This window comes from Dendrobium catenatum, unplaced genomic scaffold, assembly GCF_001605985.2.
Source record: "Dendrobium catenatum unplaced genomic scaffold, ASM160598v2 fragScaff_scaffold_1639, whole genome shotgun sequence".
Classification (NCBI taxonomy): domain Eukaryota; kingdom Viridiplantae; phylum Streptophyta; class Magnoliopsida; order Asparagales; family Orchidaceae; genus Dendrobium; species Dendrobium catenatum.
Genome location: NW_021320101.1, coordinates 1,947,076 through 1,970,122, shown reverse-complemented (window position 1 = coordinate 1,970,122; position 23,047 = coordinate 1,947,076). Strand labels below are relative to the sequence as shown.

The window sequence follows — 23,047 nt, the reverse complement described above, 5'->3', positions numbered from 1 at the left end:
TGTTATGTTGCTAGAAATTGGGAGTCATAAGGGTCAGAGTTCTCTAAATTATGTCTATTAGGAGTCATAAGGGTAAGAATTATTTGAATTTTATTTGTTGTGAGGCACAAGAGTTAAAATTCTCTGAATTCACTATTATTTGAATTCTTAATAACTATAATTACTATTCTGCTCGGCATAGTTATTTATTATATTACTTTTAAAAATCAATTAAATGCTTAATAATGGTTTCATTTAAAAAATTAGATTGGAAAATGTAGCCTATTGAGTTGTGTTAGTTTACAATTATTTCACCTTTTATTTTTAAGATCTAAGAAAGGGGAATCGCCAGTTGAGTAACAATATTAGGATTTAATCTAAGTTTGTATATGCATTTCTTTCTTTTGACTTTTGATACAATCATGGCTAATATATTATTTCAATATTTCTTATTATTCTTATATTACTCCGTGTTATACATCACACTAGGTTTTAACTACACATATGGCTACTATGTGCATTAAATAAAGAGAAATATAATATTAAAAACATCGTTTACCTTTTGAGCACAAGAGTTTTCATTCGTACTTAATACGTTCACCATATCATCAATCCAAAACGAAAGAATTAGCCAGACATAGAAGAAAAAATAAGTAAACTCATTTTCATCAAAATCATAGAAGAATAAAAATATAAGAGAATAATATCACTATGAAGGATCAATGTATCTCCTTTACACTCCTTCCTTAACGTACGAAGTTGCTTAAACAAACACTAACTAAAACTCTAATGATTGCATCTAGTAGTTCTCATAGATTTAACTCTAAGAGAGATCTAAAGAAGTACTTTAAAAATACTAAAATTATACAAGTGATTAAACTCCCTTACAAACATAACACAATGACTTTTTATATGAAAACAAAAAGTAGACAACTGCACTATGGCGCCTAAAAGATCGGTTTTGCTGCGCCCAGAAAATAAACTAACATTGTTGCACTATTGTTTTAGCTCTGTCGCAACGCTTGATGGCGTGGATCAATTACTTAGTGAGCAATCACATCGTTTCACTTACAGATCGTGTCCTTTGGAAGTTACAACTACTACACCGCGATGCTGTTAATTTTTAAATGTTGTGGTTCCATAATGACAATTTTGGTAATTAGACGTGATATATTATAACATTGCAACACTTGAAAATAGTGAATATGGCATTGCAAAGCTGACCATTTTGATGCTACGGCGGTGCTATCCAACAAAGAAGTTGGCATTGTCATGTCAATGTTGTAAAGCTCTGGCGACGCCTTTAATGGCACTGCGACGTTGATTTATTCGATGCCGCAGCGCTAGATGAGACTTAAAATTTTGTGCCTTATATATATATATGTTGCACAACATAACTAAAATAACATATTTTTATTGAAAATCTAACATATAAAATAATACATTATTTACACTTATGAGAGAGTTTTAGGTCTATTTAGGAATTCATTCTTATTTGTTTTCATGTGCAAGTATATCCAGTTGAGTATTCTGTGTGATTATAGATCCACTAGACCCAAATATGATAAACAAATAGAGTGCTAGTCAAGCAACACTCGTTTGTACATAATAGTACTCATGTAGTCAGTTCTGATATTGTTTCATAGTTTGTCAATTTGGTAGCCTAGTTAATAAGTGAGATACATGATAGAGTTCATACTGTTTGATCTGATGAGATAAACCATCACATATATATGTTTTTGATATGGAAGCCTCTGAGGTTTGAGGGGGCTATTGAGCTTAGATTAGTAAAGGATTGGTTGAAGAGATTGGAGAAGATATTTAATGATATGTAGTATCCTCCTGAGAGGAATGTATCATTGGCAATTTTTTTGCTAGAAAGAGAGGCAGAATGCAGTTGGATGGGCCAGTGGGAGGAGAAGCTTTAGAATAGACTAAACTTCCTGATTTATTAGGAAAAATTATTTGAAGTGTTCTGAGCCTTATTTGTAACACCTTCTGCACATCAGTAAATGTTAGAGACTTTTCTAAGATTAATTTAGGGGACCATAATCATTATGTAGTATGAGATACAGTTTATTGCTTTAGCCATGCATGCTCCACATCTAGTTAGCACTTTTGAGGAGAAGTGATATAGGTTTTTGAGAGGATTGTAGATATTTTAAGACAACCATTAGTTTTATTTTATAATTCTAACTTTTTTGAGCTTGTGGAGAGAGCCCATCTAATTTAGAATGATTTGATAGCTACTCAGCAACAATGGACTGCTAGTAAAAGAGCTTTGGTGGTGAGACATCCATAAGTAATTATTTTGGGAAGAGGAGTAGGTTTAGACCTAAAGAGTCCAGAAGAGATGGACAACCTCAACCTATATCTGTTGTAATTTTTTTCAGTGGCAGCATGGCCATGTTTGATTTTATTAGTGGATCACCTGTATGCCATAGTTTTGGCACATAATATTCTTATCAATGCTCTAGAGTGACATGTCAGTATTTCCAGTGCGGACAAGTTGGAAAAAGGGTATTTGACTGCCACAAGTAGGATATGACTGATGTTTTAAGCCCCAATATAAGAGTTCAGTTAGATATGAAGGGAGATCGATAATAGTTAGGGGTGTCAAATCGTGTCAACGGGTCGGGTTCGAGTCGAACCTAGCTAGAACTGACTCGGTATTATTTGGGTCAGCCCGACCCGACACGAATGACCCGGGGTTGTAAAATTGTTAGTTTTTGGGTTGAAAATTGGGTCAATCTTCAATTTTCGGGTCAAATAAGGGTTAATCTTGGGTTTTCGGGTCAAATACGAGTTTTCGTGTCAATTTCGGGTCAATTTTGGGTTGCTGTGTCAACCCGAACCTGACATGATTTTTAAAACTAGTTGATTTGTTGAACCCGAACTTGACCCTATTCGGGTTCGGGTTGACCCTAACCCGAATTTTTTCGGGTCAAGTTCGGGTCGGGTTTCGGATCGTGTCAAAAATTGACACCCCTAAGGATATATATATATATATATATATATATATATATATATATACTAGGGATCATCTGGTATAGGCAGTGATTCTGATTCTACAACATAATCTATAGTAGGGAGACCATCTTCAATTAGAAAAAGCCTGGTGATTTCATTGCACCAGCTCTGATTCAATCACGTGTCTATAATTTAACTCAGAATAAGGCTAAGGATGCTTCATATATTATTACATGTGTAGCTTACATTTTTGATCAACCTTAACATATTTTGTTTGATTATGGAGTTAATCATTCATTTATTTTCGAGCACTACTTCAATTTATTATACTTTCCTTCAATATTATTGCCTTTTTGCTCTATTTTTTTACTTTACTAACTATAAAGGGTATGACAGCTAGCAGTGTATGCTTTTATGACTTAGAGATATCTAATAGGAAGTGGAGATCTAGTTTGATCTTATTACCTAATTTTAAAATTGATATTATTTTGAGTATGGATTGGTTGATTCGGTATGAGGTTCAGGTCAATTGTCTGAAGAAGCGATTCGCCTTATTTTTAAGTAGTGAGAGTTATCTTTTCCAGGGAGTTAGGGTGTTTTTTCATGTCTAATCTCTCTTATGAAAGTAGATATACTATAGAAGAAAGGGTGTATGGTATTTTTAGCATTGGTTAGGGACAACAATACAGGTTTTGGATCTATTTTTAATGTCCCAATAGTGCAAGAGTTCCCGGATAACTTACTTGAAAAGTTACTAAATATGTCTCTGAATAGAGATATTGAGTTATGTATTGATATATTTTCAGATATAACTCTAATATCTAATACTTCATATAAGATGACACCTAAGAAGCTTCAAAAGTTAAAAGCACAGCTTCAAAAGTTAATTAAAAAAGGAATTTATTTATCCTAGTTTATCTCCGTGGTGAGCACCTTTTTTATTTGTGAAGAAATAGGATGGTATGATGCATATGTGCATTGATTACAAAAAACTAAACAAAATTATTATCAAGAATAAGTATCTTTTGTTAAGGATTTATGATTTATATGATTGACTTAATGAAGATTTTATATTTTCCAAGGTTGATATGCGATCTGACTATTATCAGGTAAAGGTAATTAAGAGAGGTAGATGTGATGAAGACTGCTTTCAGTACTCGATACATGATACTTTGAGTTGACTAATGCACCAATATTTTTTATTGATTTGATGAATAGGGTATTCCGAGAGTATCAAAATCAATTTATGCTTTTTTAATTTTTTTTTCTTATGAAGAGGATCATGTTATGCATTTGAAGATCATTTTTAGAGACTCAAAGGCGCATTAGTTGTATGCTAAATTTTATAAGTGTGAATTTTAGTTGAAGAGTATTTCTTTTATAGGTCATATGGTGAGTGGTGTAGGTATTTTTATAGAGTATTAGATAATGACTTGGCTATTTCACTTTTTAGATAATATATTAGCAAGAAGAGATCGGGGGATGACATAACTAGAAGAGAGAGTAGTGAAAAGAAGGGTATATTTTCATACAACATGAGAAGAACTACATCTGAGTCCAGGGTGGGGAGTGTATTGGAGTGCACTCAATATGTTAAGAAACATAGTTGATCATATTTTTTAATGACTAGACAATGTTTTAGATGTGGACATGGAGGACACCAGATGACTAATTATCCACTACAATGACAGGAGTTAGGATCCAGATTCAGAGGGGAGCAAGCTAGGCAAGGCTATAGATAATGAAGGGTCTGCGAGCAAAACATATAGAAGGGGAGTGGTTGAAAGTCAAAGAGGACCTACACAGTCTATGATCTGCTACACCAACACTATCACCCATATGACCTAAAATTTACAATTTGATCCAACAAAGTGACAGAAATGCACCTAAAGGATCTACTATAGTAAAATTTTAATTCCTATAGTCATAATTGCATTTGAATTAATTGAATGAAAATTATTATGTGGTATACTGAGTGATTGAATAACATACATAAGTGTGATTGCTTGAGTAAATTCATGATTGGTTGAATGCAACGAATGATAAGTTAATGATCAATGCTGATGTCAAACAAATTTAAACGGATTTCTTAGTTTTGAATTGTATTGATTTGTTTTGAAGAATTTACGTTGTTTTATTAATTTGTTTGATTATTTTTATGCATGAAAATGTCGAGGGTGACATTTTCTAAAGTGAGGAGATTGTAATAGTCCGTATTTTTGACCCAAATAAATAATTTTTTTAAGAGTCATTATAAGTATGCAGTGTTTAATACTAACAATTGCATGTATAAATTAGAGAATCAAGCTGTGTACTATGCATAATTATGAAATATACACGACTCATATAAAGATTATAACTAAAAAAGAAAAGACCAAGCTCAATGTTCACTAGGTCATAGTTTTAAAGTGAGCTATAGTTACTTTGAATTGAGAGATATATGAGTTAAAATTTGGAGTTATATTTTCATATTGTTAGAGTTGAATATATATGTTTTAGAGAAAAAAATTGTTAAAATAACCAGCACATGCATATACATAACTAATTATATTATACAATGTATATTGTATTGTAAGGTTGAAATTAAATTCAAATTAAAATATGCCATATGATATTTTCTTTTATTATATTAATTTAAGAATTAAGTTGCTTTTACTATACAATGTACATCGTGCTATATAATTAATATTCTAATTTAATATAACTAAGCAACAAAAATTAATTGGGACAAATTAATTCGCATTAGGCTTAACTAATCATATAATATGATGCAAATCAATTGGTATAATCAACCAAAACATAATTTGCATGATCAGAATTTGTTTGTACTGATCATTTATATAATGTGTATATGGTATTGTACAATCTCCTCAAAATTTTTATCCATATTTTGGGTTTGATTTTAAGACACTTGATATAAATATCTTTTAATTAACCCTAAAATGAGAGATCGACTAGAAAAAAAGAAGAGAGGAGTTTGCTTTTGGGATAGATTCTCTAACTTTTGATTTGCAAATTCTAAAATGAGAGATCACATTGTAAGAGTTTACTACATGATTATTTTTCATCCTCTAATGATTTTTGTGGTTTGTTGAGAGATTTTACAATATAATTGTATGGGATAATTGAGATCTCAAAAGGTTCTTTATTACTTTGGTTGGCTCATTGTTGGGCTAAAATAGCAATCTTCTTGCTTGGAGTACAAGAGATCGAGTATAGGATTTTTTAATTACCTATTAGGATGGCATGTTTCTTAGACTTATAAGTTGCAGAAGGAGTGGTAGTTAAATTCTCAAGAAGAGAACTTGAGTAGTGAATATAGGTTGGTAGAGTTAAATCACTATAAATCAATCTGCATCTCTTTTCTATTATTTTTATTTGCTAGCACCATTATTTTTGAATACTTGCTTATTTCTCTTTACTCTGGTTAATGGATGTATTAGTGGATGATGATGGCTATGTACTTCATAGAAATATCTAATTTACTTTCAAATTATGATAATATTTATTTTGGATTCTTGTAAAAGAACCTAAAAGAAATTTAATTGTTTATATTCTTAAATCTATTTAACTAGTTTTGCCTTAACTCACAATCTTTTAAGAAAAATAAAATTCCAAATATATTTTTAATCCACTAAATTTCAATATAATAAAACAAGTTTATTTTATATTTTTTAAGTTGTTAAAAGCTAACTTTCATATTGTCTATTGTACTGTGGTGGCTAGTGATACATCCTTATTATGATCGTTTATTATTAGTATGAATAGGACAATGCTTGAGTGGTATGCCAAACTACTCAACGATTTTATCAAATCCTTCAAAAGTTGGAGGAGCTCTTTGTGAAGAGATTTATGGGCGATTAATGCTACATTATACTTGGTATCATTGGGTGATGCATACAAACAACTCACATTTGATATCCACCAACAACTAAATCTTGATGCTTGTTTTTATGATTACACAATTTCTTACCTACCATGAGAATAGCAAAGTCGAGGTTGGCATCTGTTGCTTCACTTTTGTTCTTTGCTATTAACTATCATCAAACATCCATCGTATGAAAGAACTCCAATACTTTAAGACTCCTATCATGCTACCATCACACAAGACAGTTTTCATGGTTCAAGTCCATAACATATACTAATGCTTTTTGTTGTTATAGGGAAAGCCTCTTATAATTCTTTAATATATAACACTGATATAATTACATAAATTAGGCAAGGCTATATTATTTCTCCCTTTTTTAGTTTTTTCTGTATATAATATTATTCTTCAAGTGTGTTGATTTCATCTTATCATATATTTGTGGGTATGTACAATCACAAAAATTTAAATTAACTCAATCATCAGAAGTATTTTTGCATGCATAGATTGAAAACCCAATATAAAATAAATAAATAAATGAATTAAAATTGTGATCAACAAGAGATCAACATTGAAAATAGAATAAAAATTATAAAAGATAAAATTAACTTAGTCTGCATAATTAATTTTGAGCATGTCTTATTGATACTCCATCTAATTATATGTTTATTATTCTTATAGTGGCTTGTTGTTTGTCAAAAGAATTATAGATAAATTGAGAAGAAATTATTATGTGCAAATAATATAATATGGGAGCCAAATATAAAGTGTCCAAATACTCAACAAATATTCACGCATTGCGTGATAACTAAATAGGAGGACATAATAAATATATAATTATATACTTAGTAGATAATGAGTGGCTAAAATTAAGAGGATTATTAGCTTTTAATAATTTCTAATAATTATAATTGAGGGCGATGAGAAAGATTTACGGTTAATTTATTTTCATGTACATTCAATCACGCACTCATCTTGGTCTGTTAGTTGGGAGCTTTTGCTATCAACCAAAAAGTCTTTGGTTCGTTAGTTGTCGTAAATATCTCCATAAAAAAATCATGAAGATTATTATCACATAATATTGGGAGAGAAGATTTTATTATAAATAAAAATATTTAAAAATAAATTTTATAATCACACATAATATATATTTGAAAGATTGAATTTTTCAACCTGACCCCCAGTAATCCCGAGCAAAATTGTAGTGATAAATTGGGATGCAGCTAGGACTTGAGTATATTGCCCCTTAGTTTGGGGGAATTATTACGTGCGGAGTCTAGATATAGAGTTATGTCTGGATTGCTAGTGTATTCAATGTATACATACCGTTTATAAAAGTACATTATGTAATGCGGAGTCTAGATATAGAGTTATGTCTGGATTGCTAGTGTATTCAATGTATACATACCGTTTATAAAAGTACATTATGTAATGCGGAGTCTAGATATAGAGCTATGTCTGCATTGCTAGTGTATTCAATGTATACATATTGTTTATAAAAGTACATTATGTAAAAGTAAGAAGAGATTATTCTGTGTAGAATCCAAACATAATTATGCTCGAATTATGAGTATAACACAATGTGTACATACTATTTATAAAAAATATATAGTACATATATATTATATACACTTATAATTCAGACAAAACTCTACATCGAACTTTTGTACAGAAAAAGCTCTCCTTAGTTTTACGTTGAACGACTCTACTCAGCCATTACTTAATCATCAGCTAAGCGTATGGGAGGAATACACCTAAGATCACGCAAAACATGACCCAAGTTTGAAACCGTGAATGCACGCGGTTTTCTCGGCAAGTGCCAAGCGACCGACCGCCAAATGACATGGTCAACTTATCGGTGAACGTAGATAGTCTGTTGTTAACCATGGTTTAGTCCGCGATGCGCACGCTAAATCGGCGAAGAGGAGGAAAGACAGGAGCCAACGGAGGCGGAGAAGGAAACAGGACCGGGCAGGATAATTTTACGCACGGCCTCAAATCCGTCTTGGTTCATCTCCTTTGTGACTCTTTCTTCTATTCAACTTTTTCAAGGAATCGAACCCTAATTCCTTACCTGTCCCTATCTGGATCACAATCCCTCTCCCTCTTCCGCTTCCTGGAGGCTTTAAAGTTTGCATTAGAATAGCCGATTTCAGGCATTGCGGGCTCCGCATCGCTGGCGAGATTCTGCGTGGTGCAGCTATGAGCCGAATAACTCTCCTAATGACAGTATGGGATTGAAATCTTCAGGTGGGATTGCGACCCTCCATCGAACCGGAGCTGCGAGTGGCGATTGTGCCGGACTGGGGGATTAACACGATTAGGAAAAAAAAGTCATCGCATTCGTATTCGATCTCTTTCTTTGGCGGCGATCGGATGGTGGGGATGCACTGATTGGGCGGTGCGGAGCCATGGAGGAGGATGGGGGAAGCAAGGACGATGGATCTGGTGGCGGCCAATCGGGAGGGGCGCATGCTTCTGCTGCTTCTTCTGCTTGGACGCCTCTCATCAGTGCTTTTCGTTCTTATGAGGTCTCCCGTATTTATTCCACGTCTTCTTTTAAGTTGGGCAATATTGGAGCGACCGTCAGGAGGCCTGTAAGTTTCCTATACCAGCAGCCTAAACATTATTCCATGTATTTTACCTATTATTGCAGTTATTTCAATGGAAAAGAGAAAAAAGGAGAGGTTTTGCTGATTGCTGCAGAGTGTGCTTTTCTTTCTCAAGTTGAAAACGTTATAAATGTTCGTTGTACTCTGCGTAGCAAGTTAAGTGTATGTACTGAAATGAATTCTCGGTTGAACCTTTGTGGATCGATCAACGGGATATGGGGAGGTGGATTAAGCAGTGACTTTTGGCAATGAACCAGCAGTCTTCCCAAGTCCTATGTGTTTGAGACATAGTGTTTTGTTGATATAATTATCACCATCAGCTGCCTAGACTCAACTATTGTTTCCGGCAATATGAATCCCCATTCTTCATTTATGCATATTGAAATGTTTTCACAGGTGCTTGTCTAAAAGGGCATTTCAAGCTCTTCAATAATATGTATATAGGTTTTCTAGTTGCTATTTAGGGTTGAAAAGGCCTTTAGAGTGCTTGCTTTTTCATCATGCACAAATGGTTTATTCATGACACAGATATAGACGAAAACGTCATTAAACTTCAGGATCCCCCATATTCTTTCATTTGTATTATTCTTATTCAAAAAGCCCTCCTTTCATGTTGCACGTGCAATTTACGCCCTTCAACTTGTAATTATCTTCTTCTCATTATCTTTTTTGACCTATTATCCTTAACAACAACAACAACAACAATAACAACAATATCAAGCCTTTATCCAACTACGTGGGGTTGGCTACATTAATCCTTTTTCTCCATTGTGTCATGTTAAGAATCAAATTATCATTTAAATCTAATAAAGAAATGTCATTTCTAATATTTTCTAATCAAATCTTTTTTTGACCTATTATCGTAAACCAAAAATTGATGGGCACAAGTCTCAATTGTTTGGCCAACATTTAGTTGGCAATTCAATAAAAAATAATAACTAATACGCCACATCAATCCTTGGGCAAGAATGGAATTTTTTTCCTGTGCCTTGAATTTGCAAAGATCCATAGCATATATTGCATTTTGAGATTCATGCTGATGAGTTGATGAAAAGTTGGATCCTGGTCCACGTGCAAGGAAAGCACTCAAATTGGTTGTTTCCCCGAAGTAAGCTTCCCTCTCTCACATGACTACCATGTGATGTAGTTGGATTGTTGGAAGAAGAGAATGCTTGAAGGATTTCCAAGAGCACGATAACAAATCAAGCTCAAAGGTTTCAATTCATATAATATTCATCAATGATCTCAACTCTTCTTACATCATACTATATATAATAATTAGGTAGAAAATTAGAGAAAACTAGAAAGTTCTAGAATCCTATAACAAGCTTGTAACAAATTAGATAATATATGTCCAAGGAATGATTTAAGCTAAAATGTTCCGCATCATTATCCCCTTGCGTCAAAAGGGCTCGACTCCATCGAGGCATGCCATCGGGAGAATGATAGATGTAGAAATTATGATCGATCCTCCTGGGTCGAAACCTTGCTTCTTAGATACATGCTCACAAGCTTATTCATTGATGAATCTCTAAACAAGTTATGAACTAGTCCTTTCCATCTCTACAGGACTTGCGGTGCCTTGACACTTGAATGTATAGAAATTGGGCGACATCTCTTCAGAAGTGGCAGCATCAATTTGCTCAGCCTTCACCTATTTATCTAGAAGGACATTATAAGTAATAATTTTTGTCTCAAGCTCACCTTCTATGATTTGATCAAATGCACATTGCGCTTTCATTACAATATTACAACTGTAAGCATCCAACTCAAAGGTGTACATTGGAAACAACCAAACCAACCCTTCCCTTGTTGCAACTATTTCTTTGAGGCATGATCCAAGAATTAACACATCTTGCAACCCTTTTGTCTCGTAAAAAATCTCAACAGTTTCATCAATATACTCAATGTTCGCACACATAAACAAAAGCATGTTATGTAGAACCACATTGAGCTCCATTGACTTCCTCCTTATCTCCCTATACATAGTCAGGGCATCCACGACATACCAAGCTTGGGAATAAGCTATGATTAGCGAATAATAAGTAATCATATTTGGTAATATGTTTTTACCAACCATCTCCTTATTAAATGTTCTTCACTTGCCATGGCCTTCCACCTCTTCCCACGGTCTCCAACTTGTTGTAAGTGATCGAATTTGGCTTCACACCAAGTGCTTTCATTTCCTCAAGTACATTGATTACACCATTATATGTGCAGTTATTATTATATGCAAAATTTAAGCAGCGTAAGCATTTTGAACTTATCTCATGAACTTTAAGAAGGATCGCTGCTTGTATTGTTTGTCCTGAAATATTAAATCAATCTCAGCAAAGAAATCGTCAACACCCAACTGCCCGAAGTCATCAGCGACATTACGTCGAGCAACTTGTGAGCATGGTGTTGGATTAGCTTTGTCAGTTGACTTCACATTAAGGATTTGCACACCTGTAATGGAAATGACTCCAATACCACCTGAAGCATAATCTTCACAACCACACATAACTAATTTCTCTTAGAATTCCAAAAATCTTAATGCAGATGAGATTTCCCCCTTAATTACCGCTGTACCGCGATCAACAAAATGGTTCATAATTTGAAATACTTTCTTCAGCCAATCTTCTGCAAGTCTCAACTCTGTGGCTGCAAGGCAATTTTTTTCTTCTTCACTATCATTGCAGACCTTGCATTCATGAACAATAGCCATTGACTTTTCTGAATTGCAAGAACTCCTTGGATGGGTATTGAGTTCATCATTATCTAGATGGCCTTCTGAGCACTTGCAACATGGACTAGAGTACAGAGGAGGATAATTCAGGGAAGCAGGATTCTTCTCGTCACCGACTTCACAAAAGGGCTTCTCCGTGGTTTCAAGTGCGGAGTCGGGCATGGGATTGTGGGAGCTGAGCGGGCCGGACCGTGGTCATGCGGAGTGGCAGCGGCGGTTGCTTCTTCTGGTTCAGCGGCAACTTTGGGATCACGCTAGAGTGGGGTCGGTTGAATGGACTTGTTGGGGAAGCAAAAGGACGACGCCAGGATGACCAGATTAGGAGCGAGCGGCGATGGCAGAGTGGCATCAACGGTTGTTTCGTCGGGTAGAGAATTGCAGGTTGAGTGTTGCAGATGCGGAAGCGGCAAATCATGCTGGAGTTGTTGGGGATCGGGGATCGCGGATCTGATTGATATCGAGCTTTAGGTCTGTGACATTCTGGCAATGGGAAAATGTCAGAGGAATGGGGCTAGCTGATGTCGGAGGAATGAAACTAGCTGATGTTGAAGGAATATAATTGTGGATGTTGGTCTGCTTGCGAGACGAAGCGGGATTGCGGTCCTGGTTGCGAGACATTGCGGTGGCGGAATCAGGTGTGATGGAATGGGGTCGAAGCGGAGGCGAGTCGCGGACGAAGGCTGCGTGTTGATTGTGGACTAAATGGTCGGGCAGGGGATTCCGCCATTTGAGCGGAAGTTAAAGCGGAGGATAGTGGGGCGACGGATCTCGCCATTGGAGTGGAAGTTGGAGCGGAGGATTGTCGTCGACCGCCCATCTCCTTCAACTTCGATCTTTGTCAACTGCCCATTTTCTTCGACTTCGATCGTCGTCGACAGCCCAACTTCTTCTGCAGTCTATTGTTCTTCGCAAGCTCCAGGCTCTGATACCAAATCGATGTAGTTGGATCGTTGGAAAAAGAGGATGCTTGAAGGATTTCCAAGAACAAGATAGCAAACCAAGCTCAAAGGCTTCAATTCATATAATATTCATCAATGATCTCAAATCTTCTTACATCATACTATATATAATAATTAGGTTGAAAACTAGAGAAAACTAGAAAGTTCTATAATCCTATAACAAGCTTGTAACAAATTAGATAATGTACGTGCAAAGAATGATTTAAGTTAAAATGCTCCGCATCATTCTCCCCTTGCATCAAAAGGGCTTGACTCCGTCGAGTCACGTCATCGGGAGAAAGATAGATTTAGAAATTATGATCGATCCTCCTGGGTCGAAGACCTTGCGTCTTAGATACATTCTCACAAGCTTACTCATTGACGAATCTCTAAACAAGTTCTGAACCAGTCCTTTCCAATCTCTTCGGGACTTGCAGTGCCTTGACACAAATATGTTGAATTTATAGAAATTGGGCGACATCTTTTCAGAAGTAGCAACATCAATATGCTCATCCTTCACATATCCATCCAGAAGGACATTATAAGTAATAATGTTTGTCTCAGGCTTCACATATCGATTGTCGTCGACCACCCATCTCCTTCGGCGTCGATCGTCGTCGACCGCCCATCTTATTCGTGGTCGATCTTCATCAACCGCACATTTTCTTCGGCTTCGATTGTCGTCGACAGGCCACCTTCTTCTGCAGTCCATCGTTCTTCGCAAGCTTCAGGCTCTGATACTAAACTAATGTAGTTGGATCGTTGTAAGAAGAGGATGCTTTTAAGGATTTCTAAGAACAAGATAATAAACCAAGCTCAAAGGCTTCAATTCATATAATATTTATCAATGATCTCAACTCTTCTTACATCATACTATATATAATAATTAGGTAGAAAACTAGAATGTTCTAGAATCCTATAACAAGCTTGTAACAAACTAGATAATATACGTCTAAGGAATGATTTAAGCTAAAATGCTTCGCATCACCATGAAACCTCCCTCTAGGAGAGAACATTGCCATTTGCATTCAGAAAATAAGAAAACCATATAGGTTAATGTCAGAGAGAAATATTTTGGAAAATTGTGTTTAAAAGGAATGGAGACAGAAAATGGATCTAATGATAAAATATATTTTAGGAAAGGATAACATTTAAGCTTCATTCTAACACATCATGCATGCATTAGCTGTATAAATCTCTTTTGTAGTCTTGTTTTTTAATTTAAGAATTGAAAAGTTATTAACCCTGATGTGTCATATATATAGCTTAGAGAGATGACATAGAAAGAGAGAAAATTTTCTTTTTTTTGTTAGACATTCGACTAAGTAGATTATGGTCTTTGGCATGCTTTGGTCAAATGCTTGAACTTGAGGGATATGAGGAAGAGAGAGATTGTTAAACTCATAAGAGCAGAAGAAATAAAATGATTTATTCACCTCTTTGTGATAAGATTCTTGCCTCAGTCTAGTAGTATTCTTGATCATTGAAATAATATGATATATGTATATATATATATATATATATATATATATATATACATTATCATTATCCTGAAATTATTTGAAGTTCCTAATTTATTGATGTATAAAAAATAAAATTTATATTAATATGACTACAATTCTTATCTGACTCCACAATCAACATGATATTTCATTAACATATTAGCTATCATTTAATAAAATGATATATATGTGTGAAAGGTTGTACCTTCTATCTATCAAATGCATACAACATAAATGCTCTAATTGTATAAACTTTATCTTTAAATTTTTATAATATCCTCTTAGCACATAATACTTGTGAAGTACTTCTCAATTTTAATCATCTAGCTTAAACTATAGAAATTATATTCTCATTTTTATGTATGATAGATAGAAGGTACAACCTTTCACACATATATATCATTTTATTTTATTTTCTCATATTGATTGATAAATTTTAATGTCACTCCCACTAAATTACGTATCATAGAGTCATTTTTGTTCTAATAACTCTAAGCCTCTTGTCTTCTAAAGAATTTCTCCATTATTATGAATTTTCAATTATTTCAAGAGATGTCTCACTCATTAAAATTATTTCATTTGCTAAACATACACGAAAGCACCTCATTAATTTAAACCATCCTTTATAAGCATTTCCATAATCAATACAAATAAATGTAAATTCAATGTTGTTTTTATCTAAGCTTCTTGTCCTCTAACGAATTTCTCCATTATTATGAATTTTCAATTATTTCAAGAGATGTCTCTCTCAATAAAATTATTTCATTTGCTAAGCATACAGGAAAGCACCTCATTTAAACCATCCTTTATAAGCATTTCCATAATCAATACAAATAAATGTAAATTCAATGTTGTTTTTTATGTAATCCTTTTCAATTTTGGCCTGTGATTCGTAGTTAATTGAAAGCAATAGTCATATTGTGTTTGATTGGGCCTCAATGGAAATGGACTTCAAATATTTAGAATTTCAATATCAAGCACTTTTTGAGCATGCACATGTATTCTCTGTTAGAAGGTAAGTTCTCTACTTACTTAACCTGAGTTTGTTTAAAGCAGTTGGTAGTTAATTTTATCTTTTTAGTGCTACTCTTTCAACAGCTTCAACAATTATATCCTTTTACTCACCAAAACCTATTTGGGGAAGTTTTGATGTTATTTGCCGCTCCCCCCCCCCCTCTTTATATGTATGATGCAACTTTATCTCCTTTTTGAAAGGATGTTTGGCTTGACAAGTTATTAAGGCCCCCCCCCCCCCCCCCCTCTTTATATGTATGATGCAACTTTATCTCCTTTTTGAAAGGATGTTTGGCTTGACAAGTTATTAAGGCTAGAAATACTCCCATGGTCCTGTATACTTGCTATGTTGTGCAATGTCAATTGTTCTGCTCTTGTGCTTGGTTTCTTAGTCCTATAGTTACTTCACCTATTGTAAATATTTTCATGATCTTGCTCTCAAGGGAAACACAGCAACATGCAAACCTGCTTAAAATGAAAGGGTATAATCTATATGGAACGTTGTAGAGGATGGAGATAATTGTTTGCTATAGCCTTTTGAAATGCCATCCAATCAACTAGCAGTATCAAATTTGTCCAAAAAATGACATTAGGAGCAGACAATGAAACTTTTATCTTCAGAAGGTTAATTAGAGAAGACAAAGTTGACCATATGCTTTTGATACTTTTAGCATACTATTTTGTTGGCCATATGCTTATTTCAATTTACTAATATGCATCCTTGAATTTCATTGTTGTCTATATTGTTTAGCAAGCAACGTGGAGGTTGTGTGGTCAAGTTTGCATCACAATAATAATCCTTATGCTGGAATTTTGAATGCATTTTGATTTCTTTAGTCATTTGAATATTTTTATTTGCAAGAGCTAATCAACCATTTTGTCTCTGCAGTTTGTGGCAAGACTAACCAAAGAAATAGCAGAAACTTTCCAAATATGTAACCCAGATTTTAAATTTTCAGAAATATTGAACCCCAAGCGCTTCCTTACCAATCCATCAGCTGGGGTATTGAATGATGGTTTTGATAACGAGGACAATGATCTAATTTTGTATGTGAACTATATTTTGATCAATGCGGGGTCAAAACAAAGGTTTGTATTCTTGAACCGGTCATTTGAATATTTAAATAGTGTTAGTTAGTTCCTAGTAACTGATCTTGAATATGTAGTCTCTCGTACATTCCTGATATTAAAACTTATTCTTTCCAATACCATTATTGATGATTTGATCAATTGCTTTTTGACTTGTCTTGTCTTCCCCCATTTTCAGTATGTTCTCATTATCCTTAGTTAAAACGAAGTATGAAAAATATGGCCGTTGCAGTGCAGAATATACAGAATATAACTTTGAAGTCGAAACCTTTGTGATTAATTAATAATATATGATTTTTGGCAAAATATTTTCTCATATAAAAAGAAATGAAGTGCATTTGTAGTTACTTTATATGGTAAAAAAGTACATATCTGATTAAAAAGGACATACCTAGTGCAGATAGCTTTTTGCCTAAGCTTGATATGGCTGAGGTTGCTGTACACGTTCTTGTATTGCAAATAGATTATTTCTATGATTCTAAGCTTGATATGGCTGAGTTTGCTGTCCACATTCTTGTTTTGCAAGTAGATTATTTTTGTGATTCGAACTATGACCTCTATATCATAGTGAGGGCTACCTAGGCATGACATGAAAACTATGGCCATCACAAGGGGTATTATTTGTTCATTATCACTCCTTTCACACCTATCACTTAAACCACCAGGCCCGCTACTACCAACATCCAAATCACATACACCTTTCAATTCAAAGAGAATTCTGAGGCTACCTAACCTTTGGCCTCCCTAGTCCTTGACCCTACCAGTGTCATTTTAACCAAAAAATGCATTACAAAGAAAAAGTCCCCTGAACCCGAAACTAAGTACATCCATTTCGTGGATACTAAGGATATTATTGAGAACGAGGATTTCTTTGAGGATGAAACTGAACTGATTGATTTAGACTCCCTACATAACTTAAATCCTGAGTTAGGAGATTTAGAACCTTTAACCTTGATACCTTAGCCCTTCCTGATCCTAATCTCCTCATGGGTATCCCTTTGGATAAGATTTGCATAGATGATATTAAGTTGATCTCGAAAGAAACTGATCTGACCTTGAACACATTGAAATTAAATTTGGAAGATTCTGATTTTATCATATCTCCTACCGAGATAACTCCGAATAATTCTGATGGCGATGTGGATAATCTCAAGTTGGAAGTGAGTCAATTGAATTTATTACTTGAATTAAACCCCGATTTAATTGACCCCAAATCCATTAATCTTAGGGTTATAACCAAATTTGATTCTATTGAGGATAGTAATATGAGTTCGGAAAAATAGTAATTTGAGTCTGAAAGTTTCTGAGCCTAATTTGACTAATGAGCCTCTTGTTTTATTAGAGTCTATTTTAGGAGTTTCTCATCTAGATTTACAATTGAACGAGTGTGTCTTTCTTGATTGGACTTACCTCTCCATTCTTTGTACCGACATTAATGCTAGAGAGTATTTTCCCATACTCTCATGACATCTCTCTGACTGTTGTGCCCACTTCTGTTGTAAACACTCTACTCCATCTTTTGAGTTTCATACCTACTGGTAACTCTTTGGGCTATCCCCTTATGGATGTGAGTCAGGACCCATCATTTTATCTTGTTCCTGATTCATTCATTTTGCCCGCTATATTTTTGTCCTACCCTATTAAGGACCATCTCTCTCCTAGTTGGATGAATTTGTCAGATTACACTGCTGCCCCTAGGAGACTATCTACGACCCTAGCTGAAACTTCCTATAGAAATGCCCTTATAGTTAAGGACGTCTTCATTGCTCCTACACAAGTTTCCTTAGATCTGAACATTTTATATCCCCTCATTTTGTGACTGACCCATCATTATCCCTATCTATGTGTGCTTGTGAGTCTGTATGTTTGTATGTCTATTTTCTGTCAAGTTTGTCTTTTTTTAAAGCTTTGGTGTATGCCCATAAGTTTTGTCATTCATCATGCATATCGGGTCTGTCGCATCAGCATTTGCATCTCACCTACATCAATTGCATAAAGAAATTTATAAAAAAATTGAACAAAGTAATGCTAATTATGAACTCAATGCGGATCTTAAGAGAGGATTCAAGGAATTTAAGGTTGGAGATTTTGTAATGGTTCGGGTCCATCCGGAGCGATTCCCACAAGGGTCGTTAAGAAGTTACATGCTAGAAGCGCATGACCTTTTTAAGATAATATAAAAAATAAACGATAATGCTTATATATTAGATCTTTCTGAAGGTCTTAACATTAATCATGCATTTAACATCGAAGATCTTGTAACCTTTGAGGGACCAGAGTTTAACCCACTAATCCACTAAATCATAAGCCTTGTGAGTCCATATCTGGTGAGAACCTCAGCCTACCCTAACTCCCAAATATATCCACCTCACCCAATGCTGAAAAGATCGAAGCAATACTTAGCGATGAAATCAAATTCACCAAAGATGGGGAGCATTGAAGGTACTTAGTTCAATGGAAAGGGAAACCAAAGACCCATAATATGTAGATTGATCGTGTTGAGCTTCAGAGATTGGTTCTTGACCTCCTAGAGCTATAAGAGAGCACTCTTGATGCTTACTCGACAGGGTTGAGTAATCTCCCACCTGGGGAGAATGATGAGGACATCAGTGGGAGATTCCAGAATGTCTATCATCGGAAGCAGCGCAGAGCGACAACCTTGATTAGAAGTCTTTATTTTTATTTTATATTTGTGTTTCTTTCATTAGTTGTGACGATTGTACCCTTTATCTATTTGTGTTTGAGTTGTGGCCCCGAGGGAATTCTTGTCTTTCTTTTCTAATTGTTTGGAGGCCTATATATAAGGTTCTCATCTTGTATGAGAGGAGATGATAAATATTGAATGAAATTTTATTTTTTTTGCTTGATTTCTAAGTGAGTTCATGAGAGGAGAGACCCTATGTGCGTGAGAGTAATACCCATCAACCTTCGGTAGATTCCAAGGTTCGCAGCTCCATTCTTTTCTTTTCTAATTTCGTTCTACTTTCATCTCCCCTACTAGCCCCTACTCGCCGGCCTTCCAAACCACCCATCCCCTTTCCTCCCACCCAACACCTCACCCTTGTGCCGCCGGCCTCCGCTCACCTGTCCACCACCAACCCCACCCAACCCCTCACCACCGGCCTCCCCAAGCCCTACAAGCCGCCGGCCATCAACCCACCACCCAAGGATTTTGAATTTAAAATTTCAAAGTCGTCCATAATTACTTTCCTTAATTGCGTCTTCATTAATTTGAAAAGTTGTTTCATTTAGATTCAAATTCAAATTTGTATTCTAAAACTTTCCCTATTAATAACGTATATTAAGAGACATCATAAATCCATTAAAATTTGAAATCAATTTCAGATTTAATGGCAATCCTCAATTAAATCCTTTCCGGGCCCACATATTAAATGCAAACATCTCAAATTTCTCCTCATGTGGCCGGCCCCCCTCTCTAGCCCTTTCTCTCTCCAATTTTGCCACCTAGACCCTCATTAAATCCCCATTAAACCCTCATTGGCTGCCGCCCAATCAAGCCACCCTTATTGGAATTAATTTGAATTTTAAATTGAAGATTCAAATCCCTCCCAATCCCATGCATGCCGCCGGCCCCTCCATGGGATCTTCCTCCTCTCTCCTCATTAATCTCCCTCCACTTGAATTTGATCTTCAAATTTGAAATTCTTAAACCCATTTTCCTATTTTATTAAAATCTGAAACTAATTTTGGATTTTGTATTATTTCCCCTCTCCAAACCCAAATCCTAATCCACCAAAAACAAGCTCTTCTTCCCTTAGCCGTCCCTTCTTCCTTCCCACCTCTTGGAAACCCTCTTGCCTCATGAAGCTCCACTCCAAGAAAGAAGAAGGCCTCCCTCCATCGACAATCCCTTTGATTAGTGCATGGCCGATCCGGATCGTGATTGTGGATTCCTCTACGACAATCAAAGTTTAGTGAATATTCATCAATCCATCCTCTTCGACTTCGATCCATAAGTGGACAACTCCGTAGAAGATCACATCAATCACACCTTATTCAAGTTGGCGTCATCAATTGAAGTGCATCTACCATCCGGAAGTTGGCGGAATATTTGGTACCCACCCACGTCTTCTCCCTCTTTGGCGAAATTTTGTTGGGCTACTACTCTAGGTGTCTTCTCAACTTTGGTGGCATCACTTGGTTTGCTAAGGTTCTTTCCCGCTAACCCTTACTAGACGAGCTTGAGTGAGGGAAACTCAAGGTGACTTTTCTAATTGTTAAGTGTGAGATCACTTGTTTACAATATTTAAGTTTATCTTTATGATTGAGATCATTTTCAAGTGATTGTTATTCTATCTTGTAATCGATTGCCTTTGCATTATTGATGGCCTTAAGTCTAAGCATCTAATATTGTGAAACATTAGTTTATATTGCAAAGCTTAAATCAATCTCTTTATAATCTCTAATGCAATTCCTGTTGGTTTCACATCACTATAGTAGCATGGAAAAGATTTAATCTCAAAATGGGATACAAAGAGAATGTATGCATACAATGAATAGTGTAGTTTTTAATTACAACAAACATTGGTTTTTCACCGGAAAGGACCTCATGTCATTATCCTATGATCAAAACATGTATCTTATCACATCATTGGCATGGGAAAGTATATTCCCATCCATAAAAAAAGATATGAAACACCCTTACGTAGTTTGCTAGGAAATATTTTATCAAGTTGATGACAAAAGTTAACATCAAAGGACTTGCACTTAATCTCCTCTATAACCATGATAATCATACTTCAACGCATTACAAAATTATTGGATAGCCCACCATATGAATGTTTGATATGAGGAAATGTACAACTAACATTTTGAACCAACATTTCTTTTGTATTTCATTGCACGGTAAGTAGGTAGAAAGTCTCTTATACTCAAAGAATGTTCAATTAGAAAGAGGGTGATTTAGGGGACCTTAGGATCTTGTGCAAATGCAACCTAGGATGGTGCATAATGAAACTCACAAAAATGCATAATTAGCCAATCAATTTTCAACTTTAGCAAAAATCAGTCATCTTTAACACAAAAATAGCAAACGCCTATTTTATTCCAATAATAATGTTGTAGTTGCCAAAATTTGAAATCTCGTAAGAAAATTGTGAGCAAATATAAAATTAAGCAATGATCATGTTCACACTACAAAAATTGTATCCAAAATGCATCGAACTTGACAAACTTAAAGCATATACACATATTAATCACTAAATAAGTTAACAGAAAAAAAAATATTGAAATCATAAAGGTGGAAGTAAAGGCCACACTTTAATGCATGAAAACTGATTGCGCTGAAGTAGTCATCAATATTTACAAAGTTTTTGAAAAGTCCGCATCCAAAAACATACATAAAATTATAAAAAAATTTAATTTTTATTTTACTATATAAGATGTAGTAAGTGGACAAAAGAGGCACATTTTATTCAGAATAAGGCACATGATTGTTTTTGTTTTTTCAATCCCCTAGGTGGTATGCCTCATTGACAATGGATGAATGTATTCTCCCAAATGCATCTTCTTTATTTCTTAGATATTCATTTAAAAGTATGATGTTCATGTTAGTGCTTGGTCGCATGCATTTTTTTGTGTTTCTTGACAAAAAGTTTTGGTCTACACACCTTAAAAGCCTCAAGCTATGCTCTTTACCTCAAAGTTAGAGGCGAGGACAAAATAATCAAAAGAGTAGAACATATTAGAACATTTGGTTTTGTACATATTGTACTAAGCTCCTCAGTTTTGTAGTTTTTTTAGATCAACCATTACAATCTAGTTGCACTTAATCTCTTTTTGATACATTACTAAATATAATTATGATGTGAAATACAAATGATGTGAAAACCACTAGGAGTTACTTCAAGAAATTAGAGAGAGAAAAGATGAAAGTTTTGCTCCTTTAAATTTAACGCTAGCACATAAAAGTGAGTTAGGAATTTGAAAATTTTAACTTTATTAGGTCCAAAGAAATGCAATTGAAATTAACCAAGACAATTCTTTCAAAGTTCCAGGAGATTTAAATGCAAAGTACAATTAACAAAAGTCCAACATTTAACAATGAGAATTTCACCACGAGGACGTCTCACTCACTTATTAGTAGGCTTTTAGCGGAGAAAGAAGAGCCAAATAATGAGAGATATTACCACTACAAAGATGGCGCCGAAGAACTTTGTTGGTGGAGAGGTAGCCGGCGGGATGGATGTAGGGGTGGCTTAGAGGCTCCAATCGTAGCTTGAGAACCGTCGGTCGATGATGCTCACAAGAATCAGGATGACTCGATCCAAGTATTCTTCAACTGTGGCGTCGTCTTCAAATCCTACGTCAAAGCACGGAGATTTTAAGAT

At 35.0% G+C, this 23,047-nt stretch overlaps 1 protein-coding gene across 4 annotated transcripts in view; it reads left to right on the top strand.

Annotated features, from left to right (window-relative positions):
* Nucleotides 1-8,596: 8,596 nt before the first annotated feature.
* The window catches only part of LOC110110620 (dual specificity protein kinase YAK1 homolog), a 71,660-nt gene continuing 57,209 nt past the window's right edge, over nucleotides 8,597-23,047 (top strand). For 2 of the 4 annotated variants that reach the window (XR_003703167.1, XR_002304738.2), the window contains exons 1-2: nucleotides 8,600-9,411; nucleotides 16,498-16,697. Coding sequence is in view for 2 of the 4 variants with exons in the window: in XM_028701116.1 (XP_028556949.1) it covers nucleotides 9,226-9,411; nucleotides 16,498-16,697 (386 nt within the window). In the remaining 2 variants the exon portion in view is untranslated. Of the gene's footprint in view, nucleotides 9,412-16,497; nucleotides 16,698-23,047 lie in introns of all 4 variants that reach the window. The other 2 variants (XM_028701116.1, XM_020842198.2) reach the window with 2 other exon arrangements.